The sequence below is a fragment of the Pecten maximus genome, chromosome 17, assembly GCF_902652985.1.
Source record: "Pecten maximus chromosome 17, xPecMax1.1, whole genome shotgun sequence".
Classification (NCBI taxonomy): Eukaryota; Metazoa; Mollusca; class Bivalvia; order Pectinida; family Pectinidae; genus Pecten; species Pecten maximus.
Genome location: NC_047031.1, coordinates 33,804,441 through 33,824,679, shown reverse-complemented (window position 1 = coordinate 33,824,679; position 20,239 = coordinate 33,804,441). Strand labels below are relative to the sequence as shown.

At 37.7% G+C, this 20,239-nt stretch overlaps 2 protein-coding genes across 2 annotated transcripts; one reads left to right on the top strand and one right to left on the bottom strand.

Moving 5' to 3' along the window:
* The first annotated feature begins 2,121 nt into the window (after nucleotides 1-2,121).
* On the top strand, nucleotides 2,122-2,994 carry LOC117315344 (platelet glycoprotein Ib alpha chain-like). Its single transcript, XM_033869493.1, has one exon. The coding sequence runs from the start codon at nucleotides 2,122-2,124 to the stop codon at nucleotides 2,992-2,994; it is 873 nt and encodes a 290-aa protein (XP_033725384.1).
* A 10,707-nt stretch (nucleotides 2,995-13,701) lies between these two features.
* LOC117315343 (mucin-5AC-like) lies at nucleotides 13,702-19,922 on the bottom strand. Its single transcript, XM_033869492.1, has 6 exons — nucleotides 19,751-19,922; nucleotides 19,060-19,247; nucleotides 18,489-18,752; nucleotides 16,998-18,261; nucleotides 15,618-15,723; nucleotides 13,702-14,778 (listed from the first exon to the last, which is right to left on the bottom strand). Exons 1-6 carry the CDS (start codon nucleotides 19,920-19,922, stop codon nucleotides 14,475-14,477), a joined length of 2,298 nt encoding a protein of 765 aa, XP_033725383.1. The 3' UTR covers nucleotides 13,702-14,474.
* Between the last annotated feature and the right edge of the window lie 317 nt (nucleotides 19,923-20,239).

Below are 20,239 nucleotides of genomic sequence, written 5' to 3'. Positions count from 1 at the left end.
TCATTAAATGCATCAAGTTCTAACTGCATGTTCGAGTCAAGTTGATTTGACCCCCAATGCCCTTTTTTTTTTTTCCCCAAACCTTTACATCCCCCCAATCCCATTTTTCAATTAGCTCTAGGCAATATATTCATTGGTTGATTGTTTTCAATTCTACATACACTACACTGCCCAATAATTAAGAATGTAATAGTAGATTATAATAGATTTAAAATACACCACAAATGTAGGAGTATTCATAAAAATTGATTACATGTACATAATTAAGAGAGTATTGATGTATATGTTTGTCTGGAACTAAAAAAAAAAAAAAAAAAAAAGAGGTAATGTATCGTTCGCAACCTATACCTATTCCTGTGCCTTATGTTGGGACCTTAGATTATGATAAGATCATTGTGGTGTCCGGTGGCCCTCCCTCAACAATTGACTTCTTCTTAACACCTGATCAGAATTTAACTAAATTTGGTGGGAAGCATCCCTAAGGGACTTGACTTGACTTGAGATCTCCACCTCTAACCATATATGGCATTGCTGGCCATGGGCATCTAAAGACAAATACGTCCATGTTGGGAAAATAGGCCCAGGGGTCTTTTTACAACCCCAAGACTCAAGGTTTTTCTAGGTGATATTTTCAAAGCAGTCGAGATCCCCACCCCATAATCATACACAAAGCTATTAACAAATGGAACATGAATATAATTTTGATGATTGTTCAAATAAACCAGGTGAGCCATACAGGCCCTCTGGGCCTCTTGTTATGTTTAGTGCCCTAAGAGCCCTAACAGAGAAAAAAGAAAAACAATACAAGATATATCTATTGTCATGATTACTCAATGTTGGACTCCAAATATTAACGTCATTCCATCACCTAATTACCTACAAGAAATATGCAAGTGTATGATGATATTAAATAAGTGTATGATAATATCAAATAAGTGGCTATGTTCATATTATTCGTAGGTTCACAGCTTTTCTGACAAAATCAAGTATCTTTTCCTGTCCATACCGTTTTCTTATTTGTGTAGCGCTTTTTGCACTTAATGTGTTTAATTCAGTATAAAACATTCACTTAGGTAATCATAATAAGTAGTGCAACTTGCAGTCAGAAACAATAAGTTCTGTTAAATTGTTGCAGGTTCAAGGAGCTGCAAAGAACACGAATGAGACTGCTGCCACAAAAGAGGTATGTAATCAAAAATGTACAAATCAAACCATCAATTGGGAGTGGAGGTGGGGGTGGGGGTGTCAAAATGTCAATTGTAGGCTTAAACATAAGAAATAAGTGTAACAAGTGATAGAACAATAAAAATGTCTTCATTTTGCTTGAGTAGCAATGGAAGGGGATTGCTCTGTAACTCAGTGGTCTATGTTGAAAAATCAGTTGATTGCTTACTACAGGTTGTAGGATTTTGTTTCTTATAATACTGAGATACAATCTACTCCAGCTGTAATAGTCGTCAAAAACAAAAGACTTAAACTGACTAAATTCAAAATTGTAAAAGATGACATTCCATGTGATTTTTCAGACCGTTGATTTTGACTCATATGAGTGGTATTAAAAGATCTGAGATTTCATTAGTTCATCTGTGCTTTTTCATGATCTTTACATCCAAAACTAGACATAACTTTCTTACTTTCAAGTAGATGTATGTCAATTTCTGTTGACCCCATTTTCTGGTAATCAGTTAGCTCAAACAGCAGTTTTAGTTCTGTATTTTCCTTTGTCCATAGGCCTTTCACGATAGATAATCATGCTTTTAATAATTGTCTGATTAGTTTGTACATAAGCTGATGACAGTAGTGGTGTAAGGTGTTCTATCAACTGTTATTTCTGAAAAAGTGAATATCCATAAGTTGAAAAATATATTAAAATTAATACTCCATCCATTTTACTTTCAGGGTCAGAACGGTCGAAAGATTGTGGTGTGCTACGAAGGGTCAGGGGACAACACAGACAATGTCTGCATTCCATAAAGAGATCCGGTCTTTCTGGATGGTCTGGAAGATGATGAAGTAGACATTATTCAACTGCAAGTATCAGATCATGTATCTGGCAAGACATCGAGTTCTACGCAAACAGAAACAGTTACGGTAATATCAGGCGACGATGATCCCCGCAAGATGTTCACCAAAAACACAAAAGATATGGCTGTTCAGTGTACTCTAATGGATCATTCGATGTCCTCCAAAATGGATGGAATGGACACAAAATTAACAAACATTCTTGCCATCCTAAGCGCCATCAACAACGACAAATTAGAAAAAGTGATAACCATGCTAGGTAGTTTCACCCCCTCATTAACAGACTTTGACATTGAAAATGGCTTAACGTTATTAACAGACATGCCTCAGCCAAGCCCCGCTCCATCAGCTCATTCACCAACACTTCCTCAAATGACAACGTTACCTCCTATGCAAGCAGTATCTCCAACGCCAGCACTCTCACCAACTCCAACAGTCCCTTCACCACCAGTAATAACCCACAGGCCAACTTTCACCACACCAACAGCAGTTTCTACACCTACCATCGCTCTGATGACGACAGTCCCTACACCACCAGAAATAACCCACAGGCCATCTTTCACCACACCAACAGCAGATCCTACACCTACCATCGATCTGATGACGACAATCCCTTCACAACCAGTAATAACCCACAGGCCATCTTTCACCACACCAACAGCAGATCCTATACCTACCATCGATCTGATGACGACAGTCCCTTCACCACAAGTAATAACCAAGAGGCCAACTTTCACCACACCAACAACAAATTCTACACCTATCATCACTCTGATGACGACAGTCCCTTCACCGGCAGCAGTAACCCAAATTTTTTCAAGCAGTTCTGATGGTAGGCTGATGGAGATAGGATCATTCAATGACATGACTTACGTGCCAGGAGATGCTGAGGTGAGAGTACGACAGGCCATTATTAACAACACCATGTGTAGGGTATGTTCCACCGGTAACTTTGTCTGGACTCTGTTCTAGGAGGAGGAGCTTTTTGGACGCAACTACCGAGGGAAGAAAGGAAAGGTTGCCTTGTCCCCGAGAAGGACACATGCAATTGAACATTGTGGCTTGCTATGGACAGTCAAGTGAAAACCTAACTGAGACGCGTCAGGCAATCAACACTGGAATTCGAAATCTTAGTTACAAATCCAGATGCAAAAAAATGCCTATATTGATTGAAGTGATATGGATAATTAGAGACAGAACTCAAAGCTATCAGTGACAATGATGTTGTCATCATGATTAGAGTGAGAACTTGTTATGAACTGCTATCAGTGCCAATGCAAATGTTTATTATAACCATGTCAAATACAGTAAGTGATTGATGATGACAATGAAGTTCCAATACAAAAATTAGAAGCATGTCACAGATTCAATCTCAGCTGTATGCCTTGTCTTAGTCCGATTTTAGAAGCATGTTTAGAAGGAAATAAAGTTGTAATATTTTAGTTTCATCCATATAATTATGATTATTAAATACATGAGTAGATATTTTCCCACTTCTTCAGGATTTTATATGTTTTTCTCTTAACTTTTTTTTTCAAATCAAAACCATACATAACAAAGAACAATTTTACTGAAAATGTTATTTTTTATTTATCAATACTTATTTTTCTTTCCAATCATAACTAACGCTCAAATGATCATAATCCAATTGCATTACATAATTCTTTACCACAAAATCATCAATAGCATTTGCAATACCACATGTACATAATCCTTAACAGTGTCTTACATTATGATCCATCCAACAAAAGCATACACATTCGTTTTGCACCTTAAAGCTAAGCATCATTTACATAACATAATTCTGTACAGCTTGGATGAAAAGACCAACACAATTCTTGACTATGTTATCTTAAATATTTGTATGAATACACTATCCTAAACATCATTTGCATTACAACATTATTCAAGTAAAGAACCTAAAAATAATCAAAATTATTTTGATCACAACATAATTCTCAACACAGTTTATGTGCACATAACAATGTTAAATGCTAAACATAATTCTGTACAACAAAAACATAACAATCGGACACATAAAAAAATCTAATTTCATGGCAACTGCAATGACTCATGATATTACAACATGATTCCAGCAACGGTAATAAAAGAAGACAAAATATCTAGAATTGTTATTGAAAGCAATAACAGACGTCCCGCAAAGCCGATACATCACAGTGGAATGTCCCTACATATAAAATTTCATCAAAATCATATACATACTGTATTATTCTAAATTTGACGAATCCGAAGATTATGTGTATACGGAGTTGCTAAGGCAACGAAATCAATGCAGTTGAATTTGCAATCCCCTAATACCACTTTTAATACCAATTTTCACTGAATTAGAACAATATCAAAATTTCGATCAAGCAAATCAAAGGCTAGAAAATGGCTGCCATTTCGTTTAAATTAAGAAAATAATGTTACAAAAGTGACGAGTGTCATATGTGTACATTTATACCAAATTTCAGCAAATCAGACAATATTTAAATTTTGACCAATCCTTCAAATGAAACAAGAATCATCAATGGATATGATTTTGGCCAATCACAAGCCACAGTACTCATTTTGGATGGTAGATATGTATAGGCATAGAAACAAAGTACACATTGCACAGCAACACATAAAACTGATCATGCATGCTAATATTGCTATGTTTGGTAAGAATTGGATCAGTAGTAATAGAGATAAGCTCCGGATAAGAACGTGGCAGAAAGAATATGAAGATGATAAGTATCCCCAACTTTGTTCTAGGTTGACTTAATATATAACTAAGAAATGGAACAATAAGTCTCTGTGAATTCATTCGGGGCGACTTAATAATCAGTGTGATGTAGAGTCACATAATGTCTTCCAATATCAGTACTTTTAAAAAATGGTTGGACCTCCTTTATTTAGAATCACCTGGGGAATAACTCTGTGGATATGGTCTATATACCTTCCACATTTCTGCACACTAAGGGATTCCCAGAATTTACACATTCCCGACACCAGTTCATCCTTCTGCTTTGGTTTAATCTCTCTCTGGAGGTAATCCTTTAGAGCTGACCAAACGTTTTCTATTGGATTCAAGTCTGGTGAGGAAGCTGGTGTGGTCATAACTTTATCAAGCATGTCATGCTCCTCCATCCATTTTTAGCTCACCTGCCCGAAGGGCAAGTGAGCTTATGCCGAAGGGCAAGTGAGCTTATGCCGTGGCGCGGCGTCCGTCGTCCGGCCGTCCGTCCGGCGTCAACTTTTCCATTCAAACAACTTCTTCTCAATTAACCAAAAGGCCCAGAGACCTAATATTGGGCCTGTAGCATGCTGGGGTGAAGGGCTACCAAATTTGTTCAAATAAATAATGTTGGCCATCATTCAAGGTCACAGGGGTCAAAAAGGCTGAAATCTTTTAAACGACTTCTTCTCAATAACCAAGAGACCCATGGAGTTAATATCCTTTGGGCCCCCGCCCCTCAGACCCCATGGGGGGCAGCCCCACCATTTGTACAATTTTGAATCCCCACTCCATAGGGATGCTACCAGGTAAATATGAGTGATATCCATTGCTTAGTTTCAGAGCAGAAGTCATTTATATATATCAATTCTGTAAAACTGACCCCTTTTGGCCCCGCCCCTCAGACCCCAGGGGGTCAGCCCCGTCATTTGTACAATTTCAAATTCCTACCCCAAGGTGATGCTACCAGTAAAATATGAAAGATATCCATTGTTTGGTTCCAGAGAAGAAGTCAATTATATGAATATAGCCCGATTGACCATATTTGGCCCCGCCCCTCTGGCCCCTGGGGGGGGGGGGGGGGGGGGGGGGGGGGTCAGTCCCATCATTTGTACAATTTTAAATCCCAACCCCATAGTGATGCTACCAGGCAAATATGAGTGACAGGCATTGCTCGGTTTCAGAGAAGTCGTTTATATCAATATAGCCAAATTGACCCTGACGCACATTCAAGGTCACATCGATCAAGTATGCTTAAATCTTTAAATGATTTTTTAGTGAAAAGCCAAAGTGCGGAGAGACATTATATTGGTCCTGTAGCATGCTTTCAAATAACTGCATATATGAAAAGATCACTGCATTGCAGGTGAGCGATTCGGGCCCATTGGGCCCTTGTTGAGTTGATTTTGATATGTGTTTACTGTCATTGTCCTGAATCGATATCATTTAACAACAAACCTATCAAAGACCAGATTCTTGATTATTGCAAAGATGTTGATTAGTATTTTAGTCAATTTGATCCCTGTGACCTTGGAAGTAGGTCAAATTTGTTAAATTAAACAAAGGGCCTGTTTCCAAAATGGCCCCTTCTCTGATTCCAATTTCATGTTGGTGGTGCATTGCCCATGCCGTTGTGGTCACAAATCTATAAAGTATATAGATTTAGGTCACTTGGTTTGTTTTTTATGGCTCCTCGAAGTTGTACCTTTCAGAAGCTGTTTAAGTGTTGATCAAATGTGCATGTTATGTAAAATATTAATGAAAATCTGATCAAATGATGGTCACCGTAAAGAATACATTCGTGGCATGATTGTGACAAAGAATCATGTTTCCATGGCGCCATTTGGCTGTTTTATGGAAGAAACAATCTCAAAGATGCCATTTTCGATGATAACAGTTTAGACACAAAAACTGTGTTTTAAGATCACCTGGACTGAGCTTATGTCATGGCGCAGCGTCCGTCGTCCGTCCGTCCGTCCGTTTATTGGATTTTGACCAAATTTAGCCAGAAACATCGTTGGCAGAAGGGGAACAGATTTTGCATAAATGGTGACTCTGTCCACCGAGGGGCTAAAGGGGCGGGGCCCAATAGGGGAAATAGAGATAATTCATTTAAATCGCTACTAGTCATAAAGTTATGAATGGATTTGAACCCAATTTGGTCAGAAACATCCTTAGCAGAAGGGGAACAGATTTTGCATAAATGGTGACTCTGACCCCCGGGGGGCCAAACTGGGCGGGGCCCAATAGGGGAAATAGAAGTAATTCATTTAAATCGCTACTAGTCATAAAGTTATGAATGGATTTTAACCCAATTTGGCCAGAATCTTCCTGGAGGGAAGGGAAACAGATTTTGCATAAATGGTGACTCTAACCCCCAAGGGGCCAAACTGGTGGGGCATAATGGGGAAATAGAAGTAATTCATTTAAATCGCTACTAGTTATAAAGTTATGAAAGGATTTGAACCCAATTTGGTCAGTAACATCCTTGGGGGAAGGAAAACAAGATCTTGCATAAATGGTGGCTCTGACCCCAAAGGGGCCAAAGGGGCGGGGCCCAATATGGGAAATAGAGGTAATTCCTTGAAATCACTACTAGTCATAAAGTTATGAATGGATTTGAACCCAATTTGGACAGAAACATCCTTGGGGGAAGGGGAACAGATTTTGCATAAATGGTGACTCTGACCCCCGGGCGGCCAAAGGGGCGGGGCCCCATAGGGGAAATAGAGGTAATTCCTTCAAATTGCTACTAGTCATAAAGTTATGAATGGATTTGAACCAAATTTGGTCAGAAACATCTTTGGGGAAGGGGAACAGATTTTGCATCAATGGTGTTTCTTACCCCCCAAGGGGCCAAAGGGGCGGGCCCATAGGGGTAATAGAGGTAATTCTTTTAAATCGCTAGTAGTAATAAAGTTATGAATGGATGTTCTAAAAACAATTCTTGAGGTATTTCAGACCCTTAGAGAGTTATTTCTTTAAAGCAGTTGGGATCCCCACACCGTAACCATATATATAGCATTGTTTGAGATTGACAAATAAAACGAATTGAACATGAACATTATTTTTACATTTTGTCTAATCCAACCAGGTGAGCGATACAGGCCCCATGGGCCTCTTGTTTACTCCAAAGATGGAAAATAAAGAGCAGAGTCATTACAACGTTTAGCTAATTATAATGCGTCACTAAACACGTTTGCACAGAACAGTTAACGTCCAGGAGAACCACATGCACCCATGTCATCAGAATCATCGTCGCTCTCCTCAACTTCAGGATCGCTGTACTCATTTAATGCATCAAGTTCTAACTGCATGTTCGAGTCAAGTTGATTTGACCCATCCACATCTCCCGGAGGAGGTGTATCAAATCCCTCGAAAGGGTCGTCGGTCTCGTCGTCGTCACAGAATAACATATCATCCTGCGAACCATCAATTGCATTTGTTATGCCCGTTTTCAGAAAAAGATTTTCTGACCACTTCAGGTGAAACTTCACTCCATGCCTGCTTTATCCATGTCAGGATCTGTTCCCTTTCCGGAGGTCGTCTGTTGCCCCCCTTTGTTAGCGATACCTTGCCATAAAACAACCAATCATCATACAATTCACGATAGGTGTCCTTGAATGGTTTATTCCAACTAACATCACAAGGTTGGAGTTTGCTGGTGTAGCCACTAGGAATCACGGCCTTATCGCTGTTGTAATCATGACTGACCTTAGTTTTAATTAAAGTCGTTCTATGCGCTGAAAATTAGTCCCATACAAGTAGGCGACAGGTAGAATTTTTTCTCCATATGACACGGAGCCAGTGTTCCATGACCGATTCATTTGCCCATGCTGCTGGTGTCATTAACACGTGCACCCCCAGTGGAATGTTTTTAGGTGGTCGTTTGCCCTTCAACAAAACTAAAGGTTGTAACTTTGTTCCGTCACCCATTGCTGCCAAACACACCGTTATTCTGGTGTTTTCATTACCCGTATACCCCACTGTGACCGTGTTTACTCCCTTTTCTTCAATCGTGTATTCTCCGGGCATGTCAACCCTGTGTATTTCACTTTCAAGGCGAATTGGCATTTTGTCGATGTCATTGAAGCAAAACATTTCGTCACAGCATGCATTTGTAGCAATCCATTTCGGCACAGTTTATAACTATTTGCTTTATGGGACGAAATGACCTGAAACAAATTGATAGATTATACAAGCTATATATTCTAGTCATGCTAATTCGGACATAGAAAATTCACTTCCAAGCTTCTGGAAGCAGTCATTTGATTGGCTAATCCAAAAGGTCACCCTGACGTGACCCCTTATGGGATGTTGTTAGATGTTCGTGTAACGTAGTGATTATGACCATCTAGATTTTAATTAGATTGTTAATGCATGACTTCATTATTTATTCAAAGCAGCTGGGATCCCCAAACTATAACCATATATATATAGCATTGTTTGAGATTTACAGATAACACGAATTGAACAGGAACATTATTTTGACATTTGGTCTAATCCAACCAGGTGAGCGATACAGGCCCCATGGGCCTCTTGTTGGAGAATTTAAGTCCAAATATAAGAACAAATAATTGGACAATTATTTTATAGAATTCAACCATTTCAGTGTTCTTTTTCTGTTAGAAAAATATCCTTTTTCGGCATAGCCGTCTAATTTGGTTTTGGCCCCGGATATGACGCGACAGGTGGCGTTCTGGTCAAGATGAAGTATGTGATTGGTCAATGTAGCGGTCAATGCAAAATGCTGAATATGCAAATGTTGTGACATATACGGAAACAAAAATGGCTTCCAATGTGAATCGACTGCGGTTGAAAACTATAACAGCTTCCGCAATGAAGAGAATAATAGGAAAATGGGTCAAATACAATCCTAGAATTAAACTTGGGAAGTAGTACAATAGATTGTAACAGTTCAAACATGAAAACAGCAGTAATACGGACGCCGCTCGTATTCTGCTTGAATGTTTGATAGTAGGTCATGATAATCTCGGTAATATTTACACAAATACAGTCTGTACCAGTACATCGCTACTGTCACTATACTATATGAACAGTGTCTACACTTATTTACACATAAATATGTGTGCCGTAATATTTACAGAACATGTTATTTAACATTTAAACCACTGTGTATAATATCGTTATCCAACTTACCCAGATGGAATATAGATATCGCCTTGTAAACTATCGTGTGTTTGTGTTGCCACGATTTCAAAACAGTCACGTAATGATCTAAAAATAATTTCCGCGCTAAATTTAGAGGGGGATTCCCAACTGAATCGAGTGGTCAAGCTGGACATAGGGATTGACTGTGAACATTGGAACAGCACAGAAACATAACTGGAAATTAACAAAACGCGTACATTCAGTGAAAATTGCAACGTTTTTACCGTGATGTCCCTTTTTAAATGAATGCAAGCTGAATAAGTGGATGCATCTATTCAGATGACACATATGTAGTCTTATTATCACCAAAAATAATTCAAACTGATATGATTTTGTTATCCGTGCTGAAACTGCGCATTTATTAATTACATCGTAGTTCGTTTATTTATTTCACCAGTAGTTTTACATTATAACCACCAGCATTAAAACTATGCCGTTTATCTTTTTTAACGATATTTCTTGTTAGAAATGATTTTTAAACGAAATATTTCAAAATAATAAAGATTGCTCTGTTTCCCATTAAATCAGCCAAAAAAATGGGAAACTTATTGTGATTACATTTTTTTTTTCTATTCCATATTGGGTCAATTTGTGTTTCTGTTAGTATATATTGTATGGATGACCTGGTATTGCAATCAGTACTTGTTCCCAACATCCCTAACCCTATTAAAGCCCCATTCCGGGAAAGTTTGTTTAATATTTATTATTTTCTACAGAAAACATCCATAACAAAGGAAAACATTAATGAAAAATTAAAATTCGTCATATTTATGGAGTTATTAACGGAATTCCATCGAAACGCTAAAATTTCTAGTGGTGAATGAGATATGGTAATTTCATATGTTAATGAGATAAAGCGCCACCTACCGGAGACCTATTATCGAGAAGCAATATGGCGTCCAAAACAAAAACGCCAAAGCTCGTTCGAAAAAAACAACCTAAGTGACTCTGAAAAAAAACGCAGGAAACAGCGGTATGCAACGGAGCATAAGCAAATAACACTTGGAAAGGAGCGTACCCGTTGGAGAGCTCACCAAGATATAATTGAAACAAACATAGGGGAAATGTTTCGATTGATCAGAAGCGCGACACATATCTAGTGCTGGCGATACTATTTATTTATTTATTTATTGGTAGCGTAGAAGGAAAAAAGACCATTTCAGCCGCAGTGATCGCTTTATTGTTGTCAAACATTTGTATGTAATAGCTAGCATCGAATATCTAATTGTCTGCAAGAAAAGAAGTGCATGATTCAGTGAGAAAAAGTACGTTTTACTGACCGAGACGTTGCTGTCAGAACTCGCCACGCTGCACGTTTGTTTTGGGTATCATACAGCCTCGTTTTCGATTTCTCTTCATTACCATACTATTTTGGGAGTTTATAAATAGATATGTACGCTCGGAATTCGCCGCGATTAATTAACTAATTAATTAGTATTCAACTCTAAAAATACGACGAAACAACATGTAAATAAACATTATATGCACACAGAAAAGTTTATTTATGAACATTGCTTCCCGGAATGGGGCTTAAAAGCCGAACCCGAACTGTTTTTGAAATGGCCATTACAAGTAACCCATGGAAACAGCAATTTTTCTACGGTATCATTTGTAGATGATAAAGACCAATTAACATATTTTAAAACATTTTACAAACGTAACAATGCATACAAATTCAGGTCGAGTAAAGTTCGGAGGACTGGTTTTCAAGTCCTGATCTTTTCGCTTGATTATTATAATCAACTATAATCAGACCTGTTTACTTGTACGCTTTTGGCGTATTTTTTACGCTAAATGATGGCTAATTACGCCTCTACGCTTTGTTTGAAAAAAATACGCTAAATAAAGAATTGCTTGTTGATTGTTTTACTCTTACGTATACTGTTCCGTGTATTCAGTGTTCTCCTATCGAACGCACCCAAAATCATAGTCATATAACGGCTTGCGTAATACCAGCACACAACGTTATTGTAAAGCGTTTTGTTGATTAAAAGCATGCGGCATTCTCTAGATTCTTCCATACAAGGTGCGCTACAATGAACTGTAACAACGTTACTGTGAGAGGCGTTCCGATGGTAAAGCACAAGGTCAAATCGGTCCGGTAATGGCCGCACATCAACAATTCTCAAGAGGAGAAAATGCCGAAAAGGAAAGCAATGGATGATAATTTGAACGTGTCAAATGAACTTAAACAGCGACATTTACAGACCTATATCCCTGAATACCATGCGGCTTATAAATGCCTTGGTCCTTCCAAAAAAGGAGACGCATTTGTTCACTGTTCAATCTGCAACTCGGACTTTTCTTGTGGCCATGCTGGAATGTTTGATTGCCGGAGACATGTTGAAAGAAAAAATCACACGAAAGCAGCTGCTGATGTGGAAAGGAACAGATCTATTCTTTCCTTTTGTGGCAAACAAACAGAAACAATGGAGAACAAAAAAAGAAACGTTACCAAGGCAGAGCTGTTGATGTGCGAGTTCATTGCCGAAAAAAATCTGTCACTGTCAACAGCAGACACACTTCCAAACGTGTTCAAGGAAATGTTCCCCGACTCTAAAATAGCTACAGGTAAATTATATGATTCGTCTCATAATTAACAACTCCGTATAAGAAACCGCTTACATTGAAAAAAAAAATTAAAAACAAAATGTCAGCACAGTCATTGACAGTGTAATATTTTCATGTCAGTAGTGTTTCTAGTCCCATCAGGTTTTTTTTTTAATTTAAAACACAATGCTCACAGATGGGACTATAGTGTTTCAATATTAAATTTATTTCATGTTGGGCTTGTTTAAGTTTTGTTCATTGTCATTTTTAGAGATGAAGTGTGCAAGAAACAAGGCAACATGTTTCATCAAAGAAATCTCTTCAATGAAGCAAAATGTTTTACAACAGAGGATGAAAGAAGGACCATTTACAATTTCAACAGATGGTAGTAACGATGAGAAAAGCAAACAGTACCCTCTGGTGATTAGAAGTTTAGACACTTCCACGGGAACAGTTAATTCTGAGCTGCTATCAGTTCCTATCTGTGATGGCTCAGCAACAGGTAAAGGGATGCATATGTTGAGATATGAAAAGTACTGTGTTACTTTTGTGTAGTGTTTAACATCCGACAAACACTTAACAGGTCCTTTACGGACATTCTTGTATTTGACAGAGCGAACTTCATAGTGCTCTCTCGATAATACTACATTGGTGCACATAGTAAATAAAAGTGTTTACCCTCTGATTAACATCTACAATTTGACAACCATTTGTGATGGGTATGGTAAGTTAGAACATATACATAGTCCTGTATTCTAAACCGGCATATAATGTATCGCTTGCAGAAAAATCATAAAATGGTCATCTCATAAGACTCCACCAAGTTTGTCATGTAAAACATTGATTGTACACATTTATTTGCATTCAGTATGTTCAAGTCCTGTGTCAGGAAAAACAGAACTGACCAAAGGTCAACATTGGGTGATGACACTCTTGAAGCCTTGCTGGTTTTGCAATCTTCTGCAAAAAAAGAACAGTTACTCTGAAAAGGAGTTGGATCACATAAGGGGCTCTTATGCTAGGTCACTGAAATCGTAAATTACTTGTGAGTACCTGTAATTGGTATAATTTGTAAATATGTTTATTCTATACTAGTGTGGAATTTTGTGTTTAAGTTTTCTAGTCATACTTATATTTATTATGATTTTTCATTGAGATTACATTATATGAAGTTATAAGAATTTAATACTACAGTCCCTCTGGTCATATTTACTAGTGCTTTATGAAATCTGCTAAATTATATCATTAAAGTGTTCTTCAGTATTTTGCTAAATACATGTATGTAAATATATCATTGCCAAATGTACATAAAGTCTCTAGTCATTCTTACATTTATTACAATTTCTTATCCAGATGAAATGAAATAATAATTGTCATATTCCATGAATCCATGTGGTGAATCAATGATATTTTCCCTCCTACATGTAATACACAAAATGTATCAAATCTGAAAATCTTATTTTTACGAGATACAATGTACTAGTATTTTCATAATTTATGTTTCAGTTCGCTTTTATTGATAATATCAAAATGAATAAAAACAACTCGGTGAAAAGGCCCTATTATCAAATCAAATTTAACCGTTTAGCTTTTTTGATTAAAAGCAATTTATTCTCGAGAATTTACATTACTATATGATTAATAAAAGACAGAAAAGTATCATTCGTTTGAATGTAACCGAGCTGACAAAATGTTCGGAAGGAATCAATTAACACACCGATATTATCAGACGTGAATAATTTAGTTTAGAAGTATTATCGGTAACTTCTGAAGTTACTCTCCTTATGAGGTTACGGATGATTGAGGTCGGTAGTATGTCCGTGACAGCAAGGTAACAAGTTGTTCTGTTTATATACATCAGTGGTATCTTATTCAGTTTCCACAGGTCGGTAGTATGTCTGTGACAGCAAGGAAACAAGTGTTTCTGTTTATATACATCAGTGGTATCTTATTCAGTTTCCACAGGTCGGTAGTATGTCTGTGACAGCAAGGAAACAGGTGTTTCTGTTTATCAGTGGTATCTCATGTGAATGTCCTTAAGCGGGGGAGCGGACGGCTGTGGATACACACCGGAAGTTTGGAGACTCGGATACACATTTGATATATCCGCGGGTTTAAATCCATCGTACTCTCTCCCGTATCCCCGGAATGGACCTTTCTGTGAGTTGTGGATATTCCCCAATCCGATGTCTGCATCCTGTGTTTGTCGCGATAAGAGATGGGAAGAGTTTTGGTGACTGAAGTTTGTAGAAAAATTAGGGCGGCTGTCAGGTACGTTATTTTCACCTCTATAATCCGTACGATCAGTTGTGGTCCTGAGAATGAAAACCGTAACATTATAACTATTTTATCTATTCATACATGAAAACAATTATAAAAATATTCAGTGCCTATGAGCTACATGAATGTATGACAGCCATCTTGGATTTCGAAGGACCCAATAGATAACAATTTGACACGACCATAATATCAGAACGAATGACTCTACTGGCCATATGACTTAAGAGAAGTTGATACGGTATTCCTTGACTGTTATTAGGACGTTGAACAAATATAACCAAACCAATCAAAATTATATCATATGTGCACACAAATAACATATTAAAGGAATAGCGCAGTACGAAAAGAGGCTCTATGTATGTGAGGAGTATGTAAACAAAAGAATCAATGCAAACGTTTAATAAGTGAAAACCCTCCTCTGCGGGAGTACAATATACATGCATGTCAAAATAGGAGATTCATTGAATAATTTTTAAAAAATCGATATATACATTGGCAAAGGCGTTCAATACTATGTTTCTCAAAATTTAAAGAACATAGCCAAACACTCTCAAATTAAAGTTTTGTCTCGAAAAGTTAGTTTTCCGCTACCAAACCGATTACTTTACGTCATCACGTGATCTTTTACGAAGACATAAGAAACGTAAGCTAAAAAGCAACATACGTTGAAAAAGATAATCTTTTTGGTTTATAAACTTTAAGTTTAGATCACAAGTGTTCTTCCGATATATAGGTCAAGCAGATAACATCAAAATGTGAGTTTGAATACAAATATAATGGATAATTAACTTTATTAGCTAAACGTTAAATCCATTCGAAACACGAAATAAGCATTCAGTATATAATGTATTTTTTGCTAATTTGCAGCACGTACCTTTTAGACCTCATTTTAATGAGCACCACTCCAAGTACAAGGATAATGACAAAGGCGAATGCTCCAGTACCAGCTACTGCAGCCAGTGATAGCTTATTCCAGGCCACTGTACAGAGTGTAAAATCACGGGGTTTCTTATTTATTCAAAAACAGACGATGTCAACTAAACTAAATTCTACAGTGCAATAGAGTAAAGAGTTCGGAAGTTTCCGGACACATAAAAGGCCTCTTTATTATTATTTGTTTTAGTAGTGTATTACTATAATTAGTTACTCCCCTTTTTATATTTTCATATGTAGACTCCCCTTGGTGCCTAGTTATGCATATTGCATTTTGAGACCAATCGGAAAACAACATGGCCGACAGGCAGCCATCTTGGATTTTGACAATTGAAGTTTGTTATCGCTATTTCTGAGAAAGTACTGAAGGGATCTTTCTCAAATTTCATATGTAGGCTTCCCTTGGTGCCTAGTTATGCATATTGCATTTTCAGACCAATCGGAAAACAACATGGCCGACAGGCAGCCATCTTGGATTTTGATAATTGAACTTTGTTATCGCTATTTCTGAGAAAGTACTGAAGGGATCTTTCTCAAATTTCATATGTAGGCTTCCCTTGGTGCCTAGTTATGCATATTGCATTTTGAGACCATTCGGAAAACAACATGGCCGACAGGCAGCCATCTTGGATTTTGATAATTGAAGTTTGTTATCGCTATTTCTGAGAAAGTACTGAAGGGATCTTTCTCAAATTTCATATGTAGACTCCCCTTGGTGCCTAGTTATGCATATTGCATTTTGAGACCAATCGGAAAACAACATGGCCGACAGGCAGCCATCTTGGATTTTGACAATTGAAGTTTGTTATCGCTATTTCTGAGAAAGTACTGAAGGGATCTTTCTCAAATTTTATATGTAGATTCCCCTTGGTGCCTAGTTATGCATATTGCATTTTGAGACCAATCGGAAAACAACATGGCCGACAGGCAGCCATCTTGGATTTTGACAATTGAAGTTTGTTATCGCTATTTCTCAGAAACTTATGAAGGGATCTTTCTGAAATTTCATATAAAGGTTCCTCTTGGTGCCTAGTTATGCATATTGCGTTTTGAGACCAATTGGAAAACAACATGGCCGACAGGCAGCCATCTTGGATTTTGACAATTGAAGTTTGTTATCGCTATTTCTCAGAAAGTACTGAAGGGATCTTTCTCAAATTTCATATGTAGGTTTCCCTCAGTGCGTAGTTATGCATATTGCATTTTGAGACCAATCGAAAAACAACATGTTAATCCTTTGGAGATCTGTAGTTAGAGGAAATAATTAGCGTTTTGTGTACAAATGAAAATAAGAGATAATCACTTCATAGCGATATTGTACCTTCTCCTCCAGGTGTAGTATCTGGCACCGATGTGGTTGAAACTGGATTCGCTTCTGTGATTTTCAAATGTGTTGTTGGTGATAGGGTTTTCCTAGATGTCGGTTTAGACCAATTGTTGGTTGAAGCCGATGTAGAAGTTTCAGCTGGTGTAGCAGTTGTTGTAGGAATGGTAGTTGCAGTTTGCATAATAATTGTAGTTGGCGTTGTAGTGGTAATTGGCGTGATAGTTGTAGTTGACATGGTAGATGTAGCTGGCGTCGTAGTTGTATCTTGCATGGTCGCAGTAGTTGACATGGTAGCAGTAGTTGGCTTGGTCGCAGTAGTTGGCTTGGCATCAGTAGTTAATATGGTATCAGAAGTTGACATGGTAGTTGTAACTGGCGTCGTAGTTGTATCTTGCATGGTCGCAGTAGTTAACTTGGTAGCAGTAGTTGACATGGTAGTTGTAGCTGGCGTCGTAGTTGTATCTTGCATGGTCGCAGTAGTTAACTTGGTAGCAGTAGTTGGCTTGGTAGCAGTAGTTAACTTGGTAGCAGTAGTTTCCTTGGTAGCAGTACTTGGCTTGGTAGCAGTAGTTGGCATGGTAATTGCAGTTGGCGCCGTAGTTGTTGTTGACATGGAAGCTATTGTTGGCATGTTAGTTGTAGTTGACATTGTAGTTGGCATGATATTTGTAGTTTGTATGGTAGATGTAGTTGGTGTAGTAGTTGTAGTTGTAATTGGCGTGGTAGGTGTACTTGGTGTAGTAGTTGTAATTGGCGTGGTAGATGTAGTTGGCGTGTTAGTTGTAGGTGCCTTGGTAGTTGTAGGTGAAGTGGTAGTTAAAGGTGACTTGGTAGTTATCGGGTGCGTTGTAGATGGCGTGGTTGAAGTGATATTGGTAGTTGTCGTAATTGTAGATAGCTTGGTAGATATAGGTTGGGCAGTAGTTGTAAATGGAGCGTGAGTTGAAGAGTTGGTGGTTGTTATAGATGGCGTAGTTGTTGCAGTTAATGAAGTGGTTGTAAGTGGCCTGGTATTTGTAGTTCGCTTGTTAGTTGCAGCCGGCGTGGTAATTGTAGATTGTGTTAACTTTGTAGTTGGTCTTGTAGTTGCAGTCGGCGTTGTAGGTGCATTTGGTGTGGTAGTTGTAGTTGGTGATGTGATTATAGATAGCTTGGACGATGAAGTTGACGTGGTAGTCGTAGGTAGGGCGGTATTTGTAGTTGTTGTAAAAGGAATTTCGGTTGTCGAAGAAGAGCTTATTGTTGTCTGACAAGATCTCTATAACAAACAGAAAGTAAATAACGTAAGTTTTGTAAAGATTGAACATCAATATATCGTAGGCTATACAATTAAATCTACATATAGCGAAACTGTTCATGTCGGATTTGTAAGATGTTTTAAAGTTGGTTATTAATGCAAATGCACGCAGTTTGGAAGGCAGTAATACATTAGAAGGAAAAAGGTAATCAGGTACCTGGTTAGATGAAAGATGTCGATCTACTTACCAGCTGTGAGCACGTGACAGCTGTCGAATTACACGTGTAACATGACGAGTCGTACTTAATTACAACAATGTCTTCACTGAATGTCGTTCCGTCATTAGAAACACTAAGAAAAAAACCATCGGCAAGGATAGTGTCTGCATCAATAGAGCGCTTTCTCCTTAGGGACTGTGGAACTGTGCAGGCACAACCTATCCCACCAGCAAGCGCATCAGCCGGAAACGTCTCATTGTTTGAATCCAACGTATAACCTGCTCCCGCCGTTATCTGAAATGTGATAAACTCTAAAGATAAATACTGTTATACCGACAAAAATACCAACATACATGTAAAGTCCGTTTTACAATTTATACAGTTACATTAAAAGAGTATGTTACCTTCATATCTTTCGAGGTTACACAAAATCTAGATTGTCATTATTGTTAAATTTATCAATTTATATTTGTATGTTAAACTAAAAAAAAATCTTGTTTGCTGTCTTTAATAAGCCAGGCTCAAGGGTAGTAATTGTGGTTTTATTTTTTCCCTTTTTATTTTGATACTTCAGGTGTAAATCATATATTATACGACTTACAGAGAAATGAACAGCTTTACAAGTAACGCTTGTAGGGGCGAAATTGTCCCCGGAGATGTAAAAGGTGTTACAGGGATAACGGTCGGTCGCACATAGGCCAGGATTTGTTTCCGTCGACACAATAGGGGGTAACGTTCTTAGTAAGGAACATTCCACGCCCTCGTATCCTCCAGTACAAACACAGGTACCTTTGGTTATAAATTAAATAAAAAATGCATTCATGTACAATTCCGACACCCTAATGGAAATGACATCTTTACTAAACGGCTAAAACTTGTCAGCGAATTCGCAAATATCTATAATTAGAAAATCCAAATAACTACTTAATTATAACTTACTTCATGTCAATATCAAAAATCAATGAGAAATTCTGTTAACAAAACAACTATTTATAACAGAGTTGAAGGTAGCCGAGTCTCAAACACAATGCATCAACAAATTCGCCTCACTAACGTGGGATTAATATAATTAAAATCTAGATGGTCATTATCACTACGTTACATGTTCATGTTACATGTTCCTGTAACGTAGTGAGAATGACCATCTAGATTTTAATTAGATTGCCGTGGTATATATCACTTTCAAAGCCCTATCTACTGACCACGGTTGGTTCACCAAAGATGAAATACAGTTGCTGTCAATAATTGAAGATTAATTGAATCATAGTTGTCTGATGAGCAACGATTTTTACCGTTCTCACAATCCCCATGACCAGTACAGTTGTTCGGGCAGTCAAGCGCGAGCATATCATCAAGGATAGATTTGCCGGATGTTCCATTTTCTGACTCCGTCTTCGTAAGATTTTCCAGTTTCACGGCTAAAAGACGACAACTTGTTGCTAGAGTAGCCGCGGTTGTCCTCATGTATTCTGTATCACCAGTTAGCTAAAAAAAATCGCATTTGTTTGTTGATCTTTTATTCATAACCAGGATGAAATGGAAAACATTGCCTACAAAATAAATTGATAAATATTACATTTATTATGATACAGTACAAATACTTGAAACGGAGACAGTTGCTGTAGAAAATTAGAAATATATACCGTAGTGTTTACTTGATTATGTTGCAGTTTGGTCAAAACATGTCAAGCAAACTTGATTCCCCGAAAACCTCAAATTGGTGAAGTGAAACTTCAAACCAATTCGTCAACGAAATCTATCTAATTAATTCAATTCTGTGT

Coding starts and splice junctions, on each gene's coding strand:
- LOC117315344 (XM_033869493.1), top strand. CDS start 2,122: ATGTTCACCAAAAACACAAAAGATATGGCTGTTCAGTGTACTCTAATG.
- LOC117315343 (XM_033869492.1), bottom strand. CDS start 19,922: ATGAGGACAACCGCGGCTACTCTAGCAACAAGTTGTCGTCTTTTAGCC. Junction 19,248..19,750: donor TCATGGGGATTGTGAGAACG/GTAAAAATCGTT, acceptor TTATAACCAAAG/GTACCTGTGTTTGTACTGGA. Junction 18,753..19,059: donor GTAAAGCTGTTCATTTCTCT/GTAAGTCGTATA, acceptor ATCACATTTCAG/ATAACGGCGGGAGCAGGTTA.